The sequence below is a fragment of the Dendropsophus ebraccatus genome, chromosome 14 (assembly GCF_027789765.1).
Source record: "Dendropsophus ebraccatus isolate aDenEbr1 chromosome 14, aDenEbr1.pat, whole genome shotgun sequence".
In the NCBI taxonomy this organism is placed as follows: domain Eukaryota; kingdom Metazoa; phylum Chordata; class Amphibia; order Anura; family Hylidae; genus Dendropsophus; species Dendropsophus ebraccatus.
Window position 1 is genome coordinate 13522203 of NC_091467.1, and position 15914 is coordinate 13538116.

General features: G+C 39.9%; 1 protein-coding gene across 2 annotated transcripts in view; it reads left to right on the forward strand.

Annotated features, from left to right (window-relative positions):
• The first annotated feature begins 247 nt into the window (after positions 1-247).
• MYH7B (myosin heavy chain 7B) overlaps positions 248-15914 on the forward strand; it is a 44809-nt gene continuing 29142 nt past the window's right edge. The window contains exons 1-9 of one of the 2 annotated variants that reach the window (XM_069953332.1): positions 248-373; positions 3949-4109; positions 4545-4648; positions 5940-6083; positions 7440-7596; positions 8773-8800; positions 12952-13048; positions 15197-15220; positions 15773-15865. In XM_069953332.1, coding sequence (XP_069809433.1) covers positions 4013-4109; positions 4545-4648; positions 5940-6083; positions 7440-7596; positions 8773-8800; positions 12952-13048; positions 15197-15220; positions 15773-15865 — 744 coding nt within the window. In that variant the 5' untranslated portion in view covers positions 248-373; positions 3949-4012. Of the gene's footprint in view, positions 374-730; positions 854-3948; positions 4110-4544; positions 4649-5939; positions 6084-7439; positions 7597-8772; positions 8801-12951; positions 13049-15196; positions 15221-15772; positions 15866-15914 lie in introns of those variants that run through there. The other variant, XM_069953333.1, reaches the window with a different exon arrangement.

Genomic DNA, 15914 nt, shown 5'->3' on the forward strand with positions numbered 1-15914 from the left:
CCTCTATCCCTAGAACGGTTGTGTTGAGTTCCATCAGTGACATGTGCCTCACCGCCACACGGTAACAATATAAAATGAAAGTGTGTGCATGTCCTATACTGAGCCATGAAGCAGTCACTCAATGCGGTAGCTGCTGTAAAGTCTCCCCCCCTCCTCCCCAATGACAATTTCAGAGGTAAAAATAACCTCCCTAAGCAGTGATAAGGTTGGGAGTTTGCCTTTTGTGTCCGTCTGAGCCGAGGGGCCAATGGAGCTGTATGTATCTGACACATGGGAATTTCTCACATATCTGCCCTCTGCCGTGACCTTCAGCCACACAATAAAAAGAGGCTTCAGAGTATCTTTCCCGCAGCCTCTCGGTCCTGTAGCCAAGGTTGGTAGCAGTGTGCTTGTCTGTGTGAAGTCTACTAACTCCCAAGTCGTCTTGTGATCGGCCTCCACATCCACTAACCAGTACCGGCCTATTCCCAGCGTCTGACATGGATAAGACTGGGCGTCTAATGCCCAAGACGCTCACATATGGCACTTCTCTAACATTTTCTATTCGTTTTACTGGGTTTAGTTCTCTGCCACAGGGATTACCAATTTCTTTATACATTATAGCGATGCAACTCAGATTACTAGGATTATGGAAGCATTTTTCTGTCTGAATTTTTGACATTTTTGACATTTTTTTTTTTACATTCTAGAATCTAATTTACAATTTTTACTTTTACAGTGTTAGTCACATCTGTACCATAGCTAACGTCGGCTACGAATGCCTAATGTGTATGAACCAGTATTACTATTTGCAACACTCTGTGCCATAACTAATCTGTTTCTGGATGGAACTGGAGCCTGTCCTTACAGCAGTGTGAGATATTTTATATTATGCTGTAACATCTTTTATTTTATTATTTTTTTATTATGTTTATTTTTTATAATTTTTTTTTATTTATTATTATTTTTAGTTGTTATATTTATTTTTATTATATTTATTTTATCATTACTTTCTAGATCTAGTGATTATGTATTATTTATGTCGATATTATTTTTCAATTGCTTTTTATTATGCCACTGTTCACATTGAAACGGACTCTTACATTTGTATATGAGTCCATTGCTTCCACTTTTTTTTCTTTTTTTAAACCAGGGACTGAAATGACGAATATGTTTTGTGGATGATCTCATTGACTTATAATTGGTCAGCAAATTTTTGTAGATTTTTTTTACTGGAATGAGTAATTCACAACTCTAGCCGCCTAAAATCAGTGGAAACCTGATGCTTCCTATAGTCTCATTACGATGGGACTTTGTAAAAAAGGAAAAAAGAAAAAAAAGATACAAGACAGAAACCTAATCCCTCATTATAAGTCAATGGCATCCGGCATAACACTATAGCATTTCATAATGAATCCATTAAATCAGCCATGGCTCCATTAATACCGGAAGCCATATAACTTTCATCTACCTTATACCCATACTAATCACCGTGAGATGATGTCTGTGTTATATGGGTGATGTATATGATGACACTATGTAATAACTCTTACGTTTATGTAGTCAGACTGTACTTTTATTTTGGGCGTATAGTTATTATTGTGCATCATACACACTTTATTGTCCGCTGCTTATATAGTCACAGACATCATTAGTCTCTGTCCACAAACACATGCATATACAGACTAGTCATATGGTTAGAAAATTAGTGAGTGTCGATTCATTTTTCCCAATTGATTCAGAATTTGTTTTAATTTAGTTTAATTTTTTTGAAAGAAATTTCCGTGAGGATTCATAGAAGAGACGCCGGCGCTGACTAGTAACGTCCTATGTCTAAATGTCATATACTATATATACAATATACTAAATATAATCGCAGGGAGGCGGATTTCTATCCCGCTTTAGTAAATCAACAACATTGATCAGATGTCATTCTGTAAGGGGGACAACTCTTTAAAGGGGTATTCTCCAAATGGTCGCCAAAATTATACCAATTATTTTTATAATGGATACCATTACCTATAAACATTAGAGATGAGCGCAGATGGAGCATGCTCAAGTCCCATAGTCCTATGGCCTATGTATCCATGTTTTCCAGGACTCCCTAGGGCTGCATCCAACTTCTTCATCCACCGGTAATCGAATGCTGAACAATCGGACTTGAGCATGCTTCAGTTGTGCTAAAAAAACATACCTATATCATTATGTGTGTGTATATATATATATATATATATACACACAGTTTTATGCCTCAAATAGGTGGCAGAGATGGTGTGTATTGTTGTGCTCAGTATGGCACCATCCTACTGGATATTTCTTGCCTAGAAGCAATGCCTCCAGCAGCGACCCCCTCCATAATATGACGTCCAATGGAGTGTGCCACCATTTTCTTATTGTCTGAATATGAAAATGTAGAAATAGAGATGTAAAACCTAAAAAAGAGTTAATATGGCCGTCTTCTAATAACATAGCATGGTGACCAATGCAAAAGCCATCCCATCACTTCCATAGGATGGTGAACACATTAGTATAGCATCTGTCTATAAGCATGAAGGCTCTTTACACGTACTCTGAAATAATGTACGACTGAGTAAATTAGCCTGTAACTAAAAACTCAACGGGAAGACAACTGAGTGGGATTGTTTTGGCTGTGCTATACCATAATGCACATCATATGGATGGGGGGGCGGGGGAGTGGGGTCATGGGCACCTGTTGCGGTAAAGGCATAGGGCACATTGTATGTTCTTTCACACTCGGGATGAAGGTCAGGGCACATGCTGTAGTGGACATAAACAATGAGTTTAACCTTAGGCACTACTTGTTTGGCCGGTGAGTGGAGGATTAGGTTACATAGCCAGGACCATGTCAAGAGGCTGAGGTCATGGATGGGCCTCAAGTAGCTCACTGTTTAAAACAATGTTTTTGTTGTGCTGGATTACCGTGACATAGTGTTGCCATTAACCTCAGTGCCAACAGCTGCTTGTTTTAGATGTTCCATGTGGGATTTTGGTGTGGTAGCCTAGTATTGTTCTGCTTTTTAGTAAAAGTCGAAAATGGCCATAGATAACTTCTAGCCAGAATTGGGAATTTTTAACCCCCAATGTCTGGCTAGTAGCGATGAGCAAATTTTGAGCCCTCTTGGGTTCGTCCAAACCCGAACGTGCAGCATTTGATTACCGGTGGCTGAAGAAGTAGGATGTGGCCCTAGGGAGTCATGGAAAACCTGGATACAGCCATAGGCTGTATGCTTGTTCTCCAGAACTCCTTAGTGTCACATCCAACTTCTTTAGCCACCGGTAATCAAATGCTGCACGTTCGGGTTTGGACGAACCCAAGTGTACTCGTGGTTCGCTCATCTCTACCGGGCGAACTTACATTGTACTTGAATAGAAGGGCGAAAAGAGTCCTTCTTATTGTTGGGTTTGGCCATGCAATGTCCATAAAGAGGGAATTTTTAAAATTGTATGCCGAGGTAAATTCATCAACTTTAGATGCTGGTATTTTGAAGAGAAAATACAATGTTATAGGGGTTATCCAGGATAAAAAAACAAAAACAAAACATTGCCGCTTTCTTCCACAAAAAGAATGACTCTTTTCAATGGAGTTCCATTGATGTGAATGGAGCCTACAAAGAAATCAAGTGCGATGTTGCTTCTGAAAGAAATCGGACATGTTTTTCTAACCTCTTTAAAGAAGGGAGGCGAAAACTTTTGGGACCCTTAGTGCATGAAGTGTTCTCTGTTCTAGCACACGATCCTGAGATTACCACAAACAATGATGTTGTGCTGAAAACCATTGGATTGGGCAGTAGTCAAGAACCATTTGTTGTCTTCTATTGAAATGCCACGTATAGAACAGTTTTTGATGTGTTTCCTGTTCGTCGTCTTGTATGTGGAATCAGACCGTTTATCTTGACTTTTTGTTTTTGATAGAACTTGTTCACATTTTTTTTCCTTCTCTCTTTTTAGGGGTGAGGAACATCCCTGATCTTCCTGTTTCTGCTGCCTTTCTTACCTCCAGAACTTGTCCATCATGTCGCTCCTGGATATGTCCGAGTTTGGGGAGGCCGCCGATTATTTGCGGAAAAGTGATACTGAGCTCTTGAAGCTACACACGATCCCGTTTGATGGTAAATGAATACTGATAATTTTCTCATTTGTATGTGCCTATTGTAGTAGGTTACAGAATTAGAGAATTAAAGGGGTTATCCAGCGCTACAAAAACAAGGCCAAGTTCTTCCAGAGACAACACGACTCTTGTCTCCAGTTCAGGTGTGGTTTGCGGTTAAGTTCCATTAACTTCAATGGAACTGAATTACAGAACCTGCACCCAAACTGGAGACGAGCAGTGCTGTCTCGGGAAGAAAGTGGCCATGTTTTTGTAGCTCTGGATAACCCCTTTAATGGAGTAACATATGGAAAATACAATTACACATGGTCCCTAACGGAGGAATGCCCATAGTGATTAAGTCTTCCCAATGCCCTATACATATTATTGTATCTGCCTAGATGTATAGACTATTGAAACAGCCTAGCATCTCCTACATTCCCTTTTTATGCTGTAGGTAAGAAGAAGGCCTTTATTCCAGATGAAAAGGAAGCCTACATCGAAGTAGAAATAAAGGATTCCACTGGTGGCAAAGTCACAGTGGAAACAAAAGACAAAAGGGTATGTATTATCTAATTGTTATATTTCATAAGGCCCGATTATCGGCAGCAAGCGTTCCTAGAAACGCTCAGTAATCTGATAATTGGCCCTTGTGAAAGTGCGTTTTTGCAATTAGTTTTTTTCATCTGTTTTATGCAAAAAAAAACTAATGGAAAAAATTTATGCATATGTATGTATCTGTTTTGATCAGTTTTTTTCCATTGACTTCCATTATTAAAAAAAAAAAGGATCAAAACGCATCAGTTTTTTTAGCATACACAAAAACGTGACCGACAAAATTTTTGTGTACGCTAAAAAAAACATGCCTTTTGATCCATTTTTTTGATCCGTTATTTATAATGGAAATCAAAGGAAAAACGGATCAATGCACACAAATGCATCAGTTTTTTCATCCATTTTTTGCATAAAAGGTATGGCTTAAGAAGCTCCACCATGCACCAAAGATGCACCCGAACTAATAGATGGTCTAAACTGATTAATAATAATTTTAGGTTCAGATCTAGATCAACGACATTTGAACGATTTTTCAATCGTTGCCTGCAATTAAACAGAACGAATATTGTTTAAATTCGAACAATATAACGATTTTTCGCACGATAATCGTCCCGTGTAATAGGGCCCTAAGTCTAGGAATTACACAATTTTATGTGTAGTTATCTGTTTATTTTTTTAACCCTTTCATGGGGTGGACTTACTAGATACCCATATCCTTCCCTCCTTTCTGTTTTTCTTACATGAACAGTATAGCAAGGTGTGCTTTATTGCATTTGTATATTGCATTGGTACAGAACATTTTATTGCATTACTACAGAACTCTCATAGGCAATAACAATGTCCAGGAAATGATGGAGTGCAGGCCTATCCCCAGGGTACCAGGGGACATGCCTACATGTGTGTGTATATAGGGTGTACTATAACTAGTGTTAGGCTACCATGCTTGGTCAAGCACAATTACAATTGCCGGCATACCAACGGAGTTCTAATGTGTGTTGCCATTTTTTTCATTTGAATTTTTGTATTTTCTTTTTTTTTTTTTTAAACCTCCCTTCAAGGGGTAAAATATATACAAAAATTAGAACAAAAAAATTGAATAGGTTAATCTGACATTCTCTGCTTTGCCGAGCAAGGGGCACCTGGTTATATGCTCCCGTTTGGTCTCCCAATGGGGTTTGTTACTCAAGCATGTTCGTTCTCGGCCAACACTATTAATAATAAAAACCTGATTGAAATAATTGAATGAAACCATAACAATCCCTGTCGTACGCCGACTCTCATCCTTGTCTTCTTTCAGACTCTAGTTGTGAAGGAAGACGACATTCAGCAGATGAACCCTCCGAAATTTGACATGATTGAAGACATGGCAATGCTAACTCACCTCAATGAGGCTTCAGTCCTTTCCAATCTGAGACGTCGCTATGCCAATTGGATGATCTATGTAAGGGAATAGATTTTTTTTTCTTTTCTAATATTCAGCTCTGACAAGTCCCTTTTGAGTAGAGATGAGCGAACTTACAGCAAGTTTGGGTTCGTGATTCCCAGTGAATAAAGAAGATGGATGCAGCCCTATGGCTGTCTGGAAAACATGGCTACAGCCTATGGCCCTAGGGCTGCATCTATCTTCTGCAGCCACCGGGAGTCAAATGCTAAGTGTTTAGGGTTTTGCAAACCCAAACTTACAAGTAGTCAAAGTTGGTCATACACTGGACATACAGAAGGCTGAATCAGACTATTTCATGACCTGAGTGTTTTTTGTTGGTCATTGTCAGGTACATTTTGTTGAATAAGAAAATCCCAGATTGGGCCATAGAGCGAGCATTCATTCAGCCTTTGTCGTCCAGAAAACGACCATCTGAGGGTACTCCGGCAATTTCTTTTCTTTCAAATCAACTGATTTGTCATTTACTTTTATTTAAAAAAAAAAAAATCTTAAGTCTTCCAGTACTTATCAGCTGCTGTATGCCCTGCAGGAAGGGGAGTATTCTTTCCAGTCTGATACAGTGCTCTCTGCTGCCACCTCTGTCCATGTCAGGAACTGTCCAGAGTAGTAGAGGTTTTCTATAGGGATTTGCTACTGCTCTGGACAGTTCCAGACATGGACAGAGGTGGCAGCAGAGAGCACAGAGACTGGAAAGAATACACCACTTCCTGCAGGATGTACAGCAGCTGATTAGTACTGGAAGACTGGAGATTTTTAAATAGAAGTAAATTACAATTGTATATAACTCTGTGACAATTAATTTGAAAAATAGAAATAAAAAAAAATGATAAAAAAAAATAAATTTTATATATATATATATATATATATATATATATATACATACATTTTTTTTTTTACTGGAGTACCCCTTCAGAGACAAATACTATTCAAATTATTTTTTTTTTTTTAAATAATTTTCCCATTACTCAGACTTTGTAAAACAATAGGGACACAGTGCCGAGATATCATGACTACAGGGCCTGGTAATAAAAGCCGTTTCAGCAACATAAGAAAATAAAGGTAATGTATCCTAAAATATAGCAATTCCAGGTAACGTCGAACAGTCGTGTAACTTACTGTATCGGCATTAAAGAGTCTTTATTTGGCAACTTGTAAAAAAAAAAAAAAGAGAGAGAGAGAATGCTTGTTTCAACCTGTTTTCTGACAGATGATATCCGAACATGGTAGATATTTCATTTAATTAACCATGGAAAAAACTATTGAGGTTCTTGGAAGTGATCTGTGGGCACTTTGTAGTTTATGAGCACAGCTGTTGCATAGTTCAAGTTTTTTTTTTTTCTTCTTCTTTCTCAGACCTACTCCGGGCTCTTCTGTGTAACTGTGAATCCATACAAATGGCTTCCTGTCTACACAGCCACCGTCGTAGCCGCTTACAGAGGCAAGAGACGATCCGAGGCCCCACCGCACATCTACTCCATTGCTGATAACGCCTACAACGACATGGTGCGAAGTGAGTATCTATAGGACATCTGTAGGAAAAGGAGTAGGATGGGATTGATGAATTCCATCTTCTCTTATGTATAGGAAATAGGATTGATTATAATGAGGGGGGGGGGGTCGAATGTAGGAGGAATTATATAATCACTATCTAATAATATATATTTGTAAGGGTCCATTTACACAGACAGATTATCTGCCAAAGGTTTGAAGCCAAAGCCAGAAACAGACCGGGTCATAAAGGAAAGCCTGAAATTTCTCCTCTTTTCAAATCCATTCCTGGCTTTGGCTTCAAATCTTTGGCAGATAATCTTTCTGTGTAAATGGACCCAAAGTGTTTGTAATATTGGTAACAATAAAGAGGAGTCATGTAGAATCCTAAAATCTCTGCTCCCACCCTCCCACAGTTACTATCAGACGTTGTCATGTATTATAAGACTAAATATAAAAATGTGAGCATTAAAGGATTCTCCATACTAGGAGGTAGGAAAGACACATCATATCCCACAAAGAAATTATTACAGATGAATATATAAATACATGTTAAAGGGGTATTTAAAAAAGTCATTTTTTAAATCAACAGGTGTCAGAAAGTTATATAGATTTGTAATTTACTACTATTTAAAAAAAGTCTTCCAGTACTTATCAGCTGCTGGATGTCCTGCAGGAAGTGGTGTATTCATTCCCCTTTGACACAGTGCTCTCTGCTGCCACCTATGTCCATGTCAGGAACTGTCCAGAGCAGGAGAGGTTTTTTATGGGGGATTTGCTACTGATCTGGACAGTTCCTGAAATTATATTACAGCATTAAAGTTAATGGTGAGGCAAGATATAGCAAAGACAATAGCAGCTTAGCCTCCCCCTCCATATAGAATGTGGAATGGTATCTGTGCCTTGCCATAAAGCATGTCCCTAAATGCTGTTAACTGCGAGGCAAGATGGCAGCCCCCGAATAGAGTAATGTACCGAATAGAAAACATTTTAAAAAATTACACTTAGAAAAAAAGAACATGTCCTAGTATCCGACTCTAGTCAGGAAAAACAAATCTAGGCGATACAGTCCCTTTAAAGGTGAATTGGGGGCGAAAAGTTATATAAATGGTAGTAAAGACAATGATTTATGCATGAAGCTAAAAAAATAACTTTACTTTCAATAAACTTGTCCTCTTTTTTTATTTCCTTCCTATAGATCGTGAAAACCAATCAATGCTGATCACGTAAGTAATAATAATAATAATATAGGTATAGATATACGCTTCTTATATGCTGGGTGTCATGTATTTAGTTATAAGCATCTACAGCAGTCAGTAGCGTTTTTAGGATTTTCTTGAAACACGTCTTCCCCAAATGATGCCAAAGTTTGACCACAGACATAATTCACGACCGGAGCCTCAGTGCCGAAATACCAATCACACAGTTCAGTCAGTTCAGAAGGGATTGTGTAGAGTGCATCAGCGCTGGCCTCTTCTAGGGTGGTGTTATGGTCTTAGAAGATCAGAGCATAAGACTATATCATTTCTAAAACTCCCCATCCTGATGTTACCTCCACTTATTTTGTTGTTTCCTTTACTCCTATAACTTTATCTGCTTTGTTAATGCCCCCCAACCCCACACCGTAGAATTTTGTTAACTGTACCTGCAACAGGTATAAAGTTTATGGGGCTCTTCCAAACGACCATCAACAAATGATGATCGAAAATCACTGCCTGACCCCTTTGTTCTGGGAGAGATAAACTGCACTTAGGTAAACTTCAGCCAGAGATTTCTATCTCCATAGAGAACACAGGAACACCCGGTTGACCCGAGTGATCCTGTGTACGAGGAGGATCAGTGAGAGAGATAACTGACGGCTGAACGTTTGTTGTTGAAGGTGTATGGCCGCCTTAACACAGCGCCCCTGAAGACTTTCAGCATCCCTGAATAAGAAGTGCCATATAATACCCCAAAATATATACTGGCAACATTCATTACAGTAAATTTGCTCCCATTTTACAGCACACAGTAATAGTTACCTTCTTAGTGCACACAAAAAGCAGTCCCCAGGCACCATATACTAATAGTGCCCACCTTTGTGCCCCTAGATGGTAATAATGCCAACCGATCAAGACTTTTCACATGTCGAAAGTTTTTTTTTTATAGTGACATATACCTCATAGTGACGTATACCTCAAAGCGTCCAAAGTCTGGACCCGGCACAGGGTGCAATCCATTTATCGCCTGAAGTTCAGGTACATTCATATCCAGTTGGGGTCACGCCCTCTAGGATGGGTTCATAGTATGTTTTGCAGTCCGTTTAATGGTTACTTTTAACATACCCATTTTGATCCTTTTTTTTATAATGGAATGGAAGTCAATGGAAAAATTAATGAACACAATTGCATCCGTTTTTGCATCCATTTTTTCCATTAAAGGATTAGTCCGGCTATTTTTAAAATCTGGCAGCGGGCAGGGGGGAAATTTGACGAGGAGTAGGAACTTACTGAGCGGCGGGACTGGCTTCAGAACCCCCATCAGGCTCTTGGATCTCCTGCGCTGACATGTCACGACCCGGCTGATGGACTGGCCGCTCAGCCAAACAGTGATTGTGGTGGGACGCTGCTCCAGTCACTGATTGGCTGTTCGGCTAGTCCATCAGCCGGGACAGGCATTTTAAAAAAAATTAGACAGACTTCTCTTTTAAACGGGCTGCAAAATCGCAGTGTGAACTTACCTATACCGACTCGTCTGGGTTGCCTCTATGGATACCTGAACTTCCGGCAACAAATGAATGTTACGCCATGCCGGGTCCAGACGTCACGACGGGTATACTTTAAATTTTGATTAGAGATGAGCGCAACTCCTTTAATTCCCAGGAATAGATTTCATGATGTGTAATATGGAAACTTGCGGAGTTATCCTTGTATGAATATAGAGACCGGTTTGGTCTTCAGAATAGTCAACGTGAAGTCAATTGACAAAACTGTACTACCCTTCCCGCTCGGTTTACAGTAACATTCACACAATAGACCCAGATGGCTACGTGAGTAGATTTACACATATATTACAGGCATAGAAACGCTATATTAAGAAGCGTAAGAGCCGCGGTATCTCTGACCAAGCCATTGCCTATTTAGGTAAACCAGAGATCTGGTATTAAAATGCCTGGCTGTTCTCCTTCTCCGGCCGTCCTGCTATCATTGTCCATTGTTATCTGGGACCACAATGCCAGGAGGGCTATTCATAGCAATGAATCACTCCAGAACAATGGGTTAGAGCTGATATAGAGCGTTTATCTTCATTGTCCGAGAACACTACACAGACCGTGTCATCATAGCACCACTATTCCACCCAGCGCTCTTTATTTAGCACTGTTATCTTTATATGTATGAGGGCATAGCTATATACCTGGGCATGCTGTAGTAGCATGCTATATACCTGTAGTAGCATGTTATATCCATACTGCAGTCATGGACCTAGAAATACCGATAACTTGACAGCTCTTGGTGGCATTTATCATCTAATGTATGATACTCCATGGAAGATGCTAATAGACACAATGTAGAATTGTATTTTTATGTATTTTATTTTTTTACTCTTTGCAGTGTTCTATCCTTTAGATTTTAGATTGTTTGTCAATCATGGGTTAAAAAAGGATGAAAGGAATATTACCCCATGTGAAGAGTGAACTGAATTACTTCACTTCCGCGCTGTCAGTCATCTCCGTCCTCCGTCCCCCATAGACTAAGGGTCCTATTACACAGAGCGATTTTTAATGATTAACGACTAACTATAAACGATCGCAAAACGATATCGTTAACCTGAAATCGTTCACCATATTACACAGGACGATGGTCGTTAGTTACGATCGATACTATGATCGTTATTGCGTTCGTTGCTATGATCGTTTACTCCGTCTGATCCCAGCAAAACAATGAACAATGTGCAATTACACTGAACGAGTAGTGAACAAATGCGGAACTTGAGCGAACGTATGTGGAATTACAGCGAACGATTAACGATAATTTTAGGTTCAGATCTAAATCAGCGATCAACGACATACGAATGATTTTTCGATCGTTGCCTGCAATTCCACTGAACGATTATCGTTTAAATTCGAACGATATAACGTTTTTCTGCATGATAATCGTCTTGTGTAATAGGGCCCTTAGAATGGAACAGCGTGGTTGGAGATTACTGTGAGACGGGGGGTAAAATAAGCTGCCGTGCGCATCCCCCGACTCATTCTCCTGATTAGAGGAGGAACTTTTGATACCTTCCTGTCAATTTTTTTTTTTTTATGACGGTGCCCTTTTGACCCCTTCCAATCATGGTCAGTTGATTGTTCCCTACAACCGCCATACAATGACAGGGTGAGGGGGCAGGAACTGTGCTCTCACCGCCACCGGCTGTAACTATCAGCCAACGTCCAGCTGGAACAGCCAATGTACTCCAAAATAATACCATCAAAAAAATCTAATACTATAACCAAATATAAATATCCTGCAGTTCTTTTTTTTTTTTTTTTTTTTGCAAAAAAAGTAGTAAACAACTTGACAAAACGTGTGCGGAAAATAGCCTTTATTTTATTCCCGTGCAATTTATGTACAGGTGTAGGTACGGTATTAAATTGTAAATTCTAAGACACAAGCAAAAAAAATAAAAAATAACTCCAGCAAAAAACAAGCTTATATAAATGCATCAATAATAAACAAAAATATAAAAAGAATGCGAGGAAAAGAGTACTGCCACCTTGAGGCATCCTTAAAGGGTATTCCGCTCAAATTAAGCTTCTAATATGTTGCTGTTTTTAGGGAGGACATAACCAACAGCCTATTCTTACCTTTCTGCTCTCCCCCCGGTGTTCTCCTACATTATCTTCAGGTCCCGGCTAAACAATCCCGCCTCCACTTCCAAGATGGACGCTTCTCAGCAGTGACAGCCTGCTTATCCAATCACTGGCCGCGGGGCTGTCCTGTCTCAGTCAGTGATTGGCTGAGCGGGCTTTCACCCCCAGAAAAAAACATCTCGATTGTGGAAGCTGGGACCTGAAGATGACACCGGGGGAGAGCAGAAAGGTAAGAATACCCTGTTTGTTATGTTCTCTCCAAAGGCAGCATCATATTAAAAGTTTAATTTGAGCATTTTAAGAGGGTAAAATGTGCAGTGTTTCCTTTATGTCTTCCAGAGTTCCAGCGCCTGCTCTTTTTAGTTGTCATTCAGTGTAACCCTTATATATTTCCCCTATTTGTGCAAGAGCGCCTCTCACTGGTCAGAAGAATCTATAGTCGCTGTTATTTTGCCTTGTGACCAGTATGTACTGTTGTATACACTGTGTACCTTTAATCACTCTGCCTTCATTCACCGTCTCACATATTTCTGTTACCCCAAGCGGAGAATCCGGCGCAGGCAAAACTGTTAACACGAAACGTGTAATTCAGTACTTTGCTATTGTGGCAGCCCTCGGGGAAGGGATCGGGAAGAAGAGCGTAAGATTGAGCTTCGTGGTGGCAGCCCTTCCCTCGCCATTTTTCCCTTCTTTTTTTCTTGCTTTTGCTTTTTTCTTACTCCTTTTCTATCCTTCTCTTCCAGCAATAATACATGTTGATACAGGAGAATGAGTCTTTCCTAGGAACAGAAGTAGTAATACTGTTTATCCATTCGGTTTACAATAAGCTAAGAGCTAATTCCAGTAGTGCAGCAACCCTGGAGGACTGACATGTACTGGGTCCAATAAGTGACATTCAAGTCATAAGCAGTGTTGAACTGTAACCCAAACCCATGAACCCAAACGCTTGCCATTTGATTACCGGTGGCTGGAGAAGTTAGATGCCACCCTAGGGAGTCCTGGGAAACGGGGATATAGTCATAGGCCATAGGCTTTATGCATGTTTTCCTGGCAGTCCTATGGCGGCATCTAACTTCTCCAGACGCAGGGAGTCAAATACTGAGCATTTGGGATCAGTTAAAGGGGTAGCCCAGAGAAATAAAAAGAAAAAAATATCTGGTGTCTGAAAATTATACAGATTTGTAAAAAAAAATTTAAAAAAAAATTCTCTAGTCTTCCAGTATTTATCAGCTGCTGTATGTCCTGCTGTGTATTCTTTCCAGTCTGCTGCCACCTCTGTCCATGTCAGGAACTGTCCAGAACAGTAACAAATCCCCATAGAAAACCTCTCCTGCTCTGGACAGTTCCTGACATGGACAGAGGTGGCAGCAGACTAGAAAGAATACACCACTTCCTGCAGGACATCCAGCAGCTGATAAATACTGGAGGGCTGGAGTTTTTTTTTTTTTTTTTAAAGAGAAGTGATTTACAAATCTATATAACTTTCTGACACTGACATTTAAAAGCATTTTTTCCTCTTGACAAAACTTCGTACTCATCTCTAGAGCTGCAGAAGTGCTGGGACCTTTGGGGCATAATATAGAGACAAAAATACAGCTTATTTTCCTATTATCCCGACTCCCGGATTCCGCCGCTAGTAGCCATCAGCAGCCGCGCACCTTTCCGCCAGCTCCATAGACACCATTCTATGGGCGGGCTGATTCCGCTATCTGCCAAAAGAATTGACTTTCGGCACAATGCAGAATCTGCATGTCGGAGAGGCAAGCGGGCATGAGCACGTACTAGTGACGGAATCCGCCGGAATTTATCACCGCGGATTCCGTAGTGTGAACCTTCCCTTACAGGGCTGAGACCTCCTCCTATTTTCAGTAGATTTAGTGGATGAGGCTATTAGGCCATATTCCACTTTACTGATGTGTTTATCTAGACAGGAGTTTAGGTGGGATTATGGTACCTAGTTTTAGAAGTTATGTCCCAGGTTATAAGGGTATTTTTTACCATAGCAAATTCACTGTGTATATATAGTTTGTGTGACAATAATCCTTTTCCCGGCCTATCAGCAGCTTATAGACCAGGGGTTGGGAACCTTGTCTCTCTTGCTGTTGCTAAAGCTTTGGCTGTCCAGGCATGATGGGAGTTGTAGTTTTGCAACAGCTGGAGAGCCAAGGTTCCCTACCCCTGGCATAGACTATAAGGACACGGGGTGAAGTCAGAGGCCATTAATCTCTTTACGTTCCCCTTTAATCCTTGTCTTCTCTATTCCCAAAGCCACTAAAATTAAACCCGAAACAATCTCTCTTTCAGTGCTTTATTATTATTTTTTTTTTATAGCTACTTTTGTAATTTTTTTTGCAAATCCCAATTTTTTTCCATTTTTGTCGTCACTTCCGTCTTTGTCTAATTTGGATTTGAAATTGATTGAATTTTCCCTTTTATTCCTATTTGTTAAGCAGGTTGACCCCTTTTTTTTATTTTTGCTTTGCCTTATACTTTAGTTTCCATGGGGGGGGGGGGGGGGCTTCTTGTTTAACCCTTTATGACTCCCTTCTTGGCTTTTTGGTTTTTGCTTTATGGTTTTTACTTCTTGCGTTTAGCGATGTGTTATTCATTACATTTATCATTTCCCATTCGTGGCGGCTTTATACATTGCTTTACTATTTTGTTGTTGCTCTTTTATTGTTTTATTACATGAGAGCTTTGTGCGGTTTGGTGTTCTCTTTAATCATCCTGTTATCCATTGCCGTTATGTTATCTTTATATTCATTGTCTATGGTCTCTTTGTTTTCAGCAAGCTCCTGCCACCAAAACCGGGGTAAGTGTATATATACATTGTAAGTACATACTGCACCTGACACCACTTCTGCTCATCGATCTGGAGTTTAGACGTTATAGGTAGAATATACTATATTTCCACTTCTTGCTTTCAGCTTTTACTAGGGACAAATTGAGAGGCGCTGTTAAAGGGATACTCCGGTAAAAATTCAAACCAGCTGGTGTCAGTTGTACAGATTTGTAATTTACTTCTATTTAAAAATCTGACACAGTGCTCTCTGCTGCCACCTCTGTCCATGTCAGGAACTGTTCAGAGCAGGAGATGTTTTCCATGGGAATTTTCTACTGCTCTGGACAGTTCCTGACATGGACATGGGCACTGTGTCAGACTGGAAAGAAGGCACCACTTCCTGCAGGACATACAGCAGCTGATAAGTACTGGAAGACTTGAGAAGTAAATTACAAATCTATATAATTTTCTGATACCAAGTGATTTTTTTCCGCCCCTTTTGAAGCAAGTAAGCATACATGTTTTGTCCATCTTGACCTGTAGATAGATCTGACTCTGTATTATCATTGCTTTCCTCTTTAGGGCACGCTTGAAGACCAAATCATAGAAGCTAACCCAGCAATGGAGTCATTTGGCAACGCCAAGACCCTAAGAAACGACAATTCCTCCCGCTTTGTAAGTTATTAGGATTTATAACAATATTGAAATAATGCTTTGTGATAAT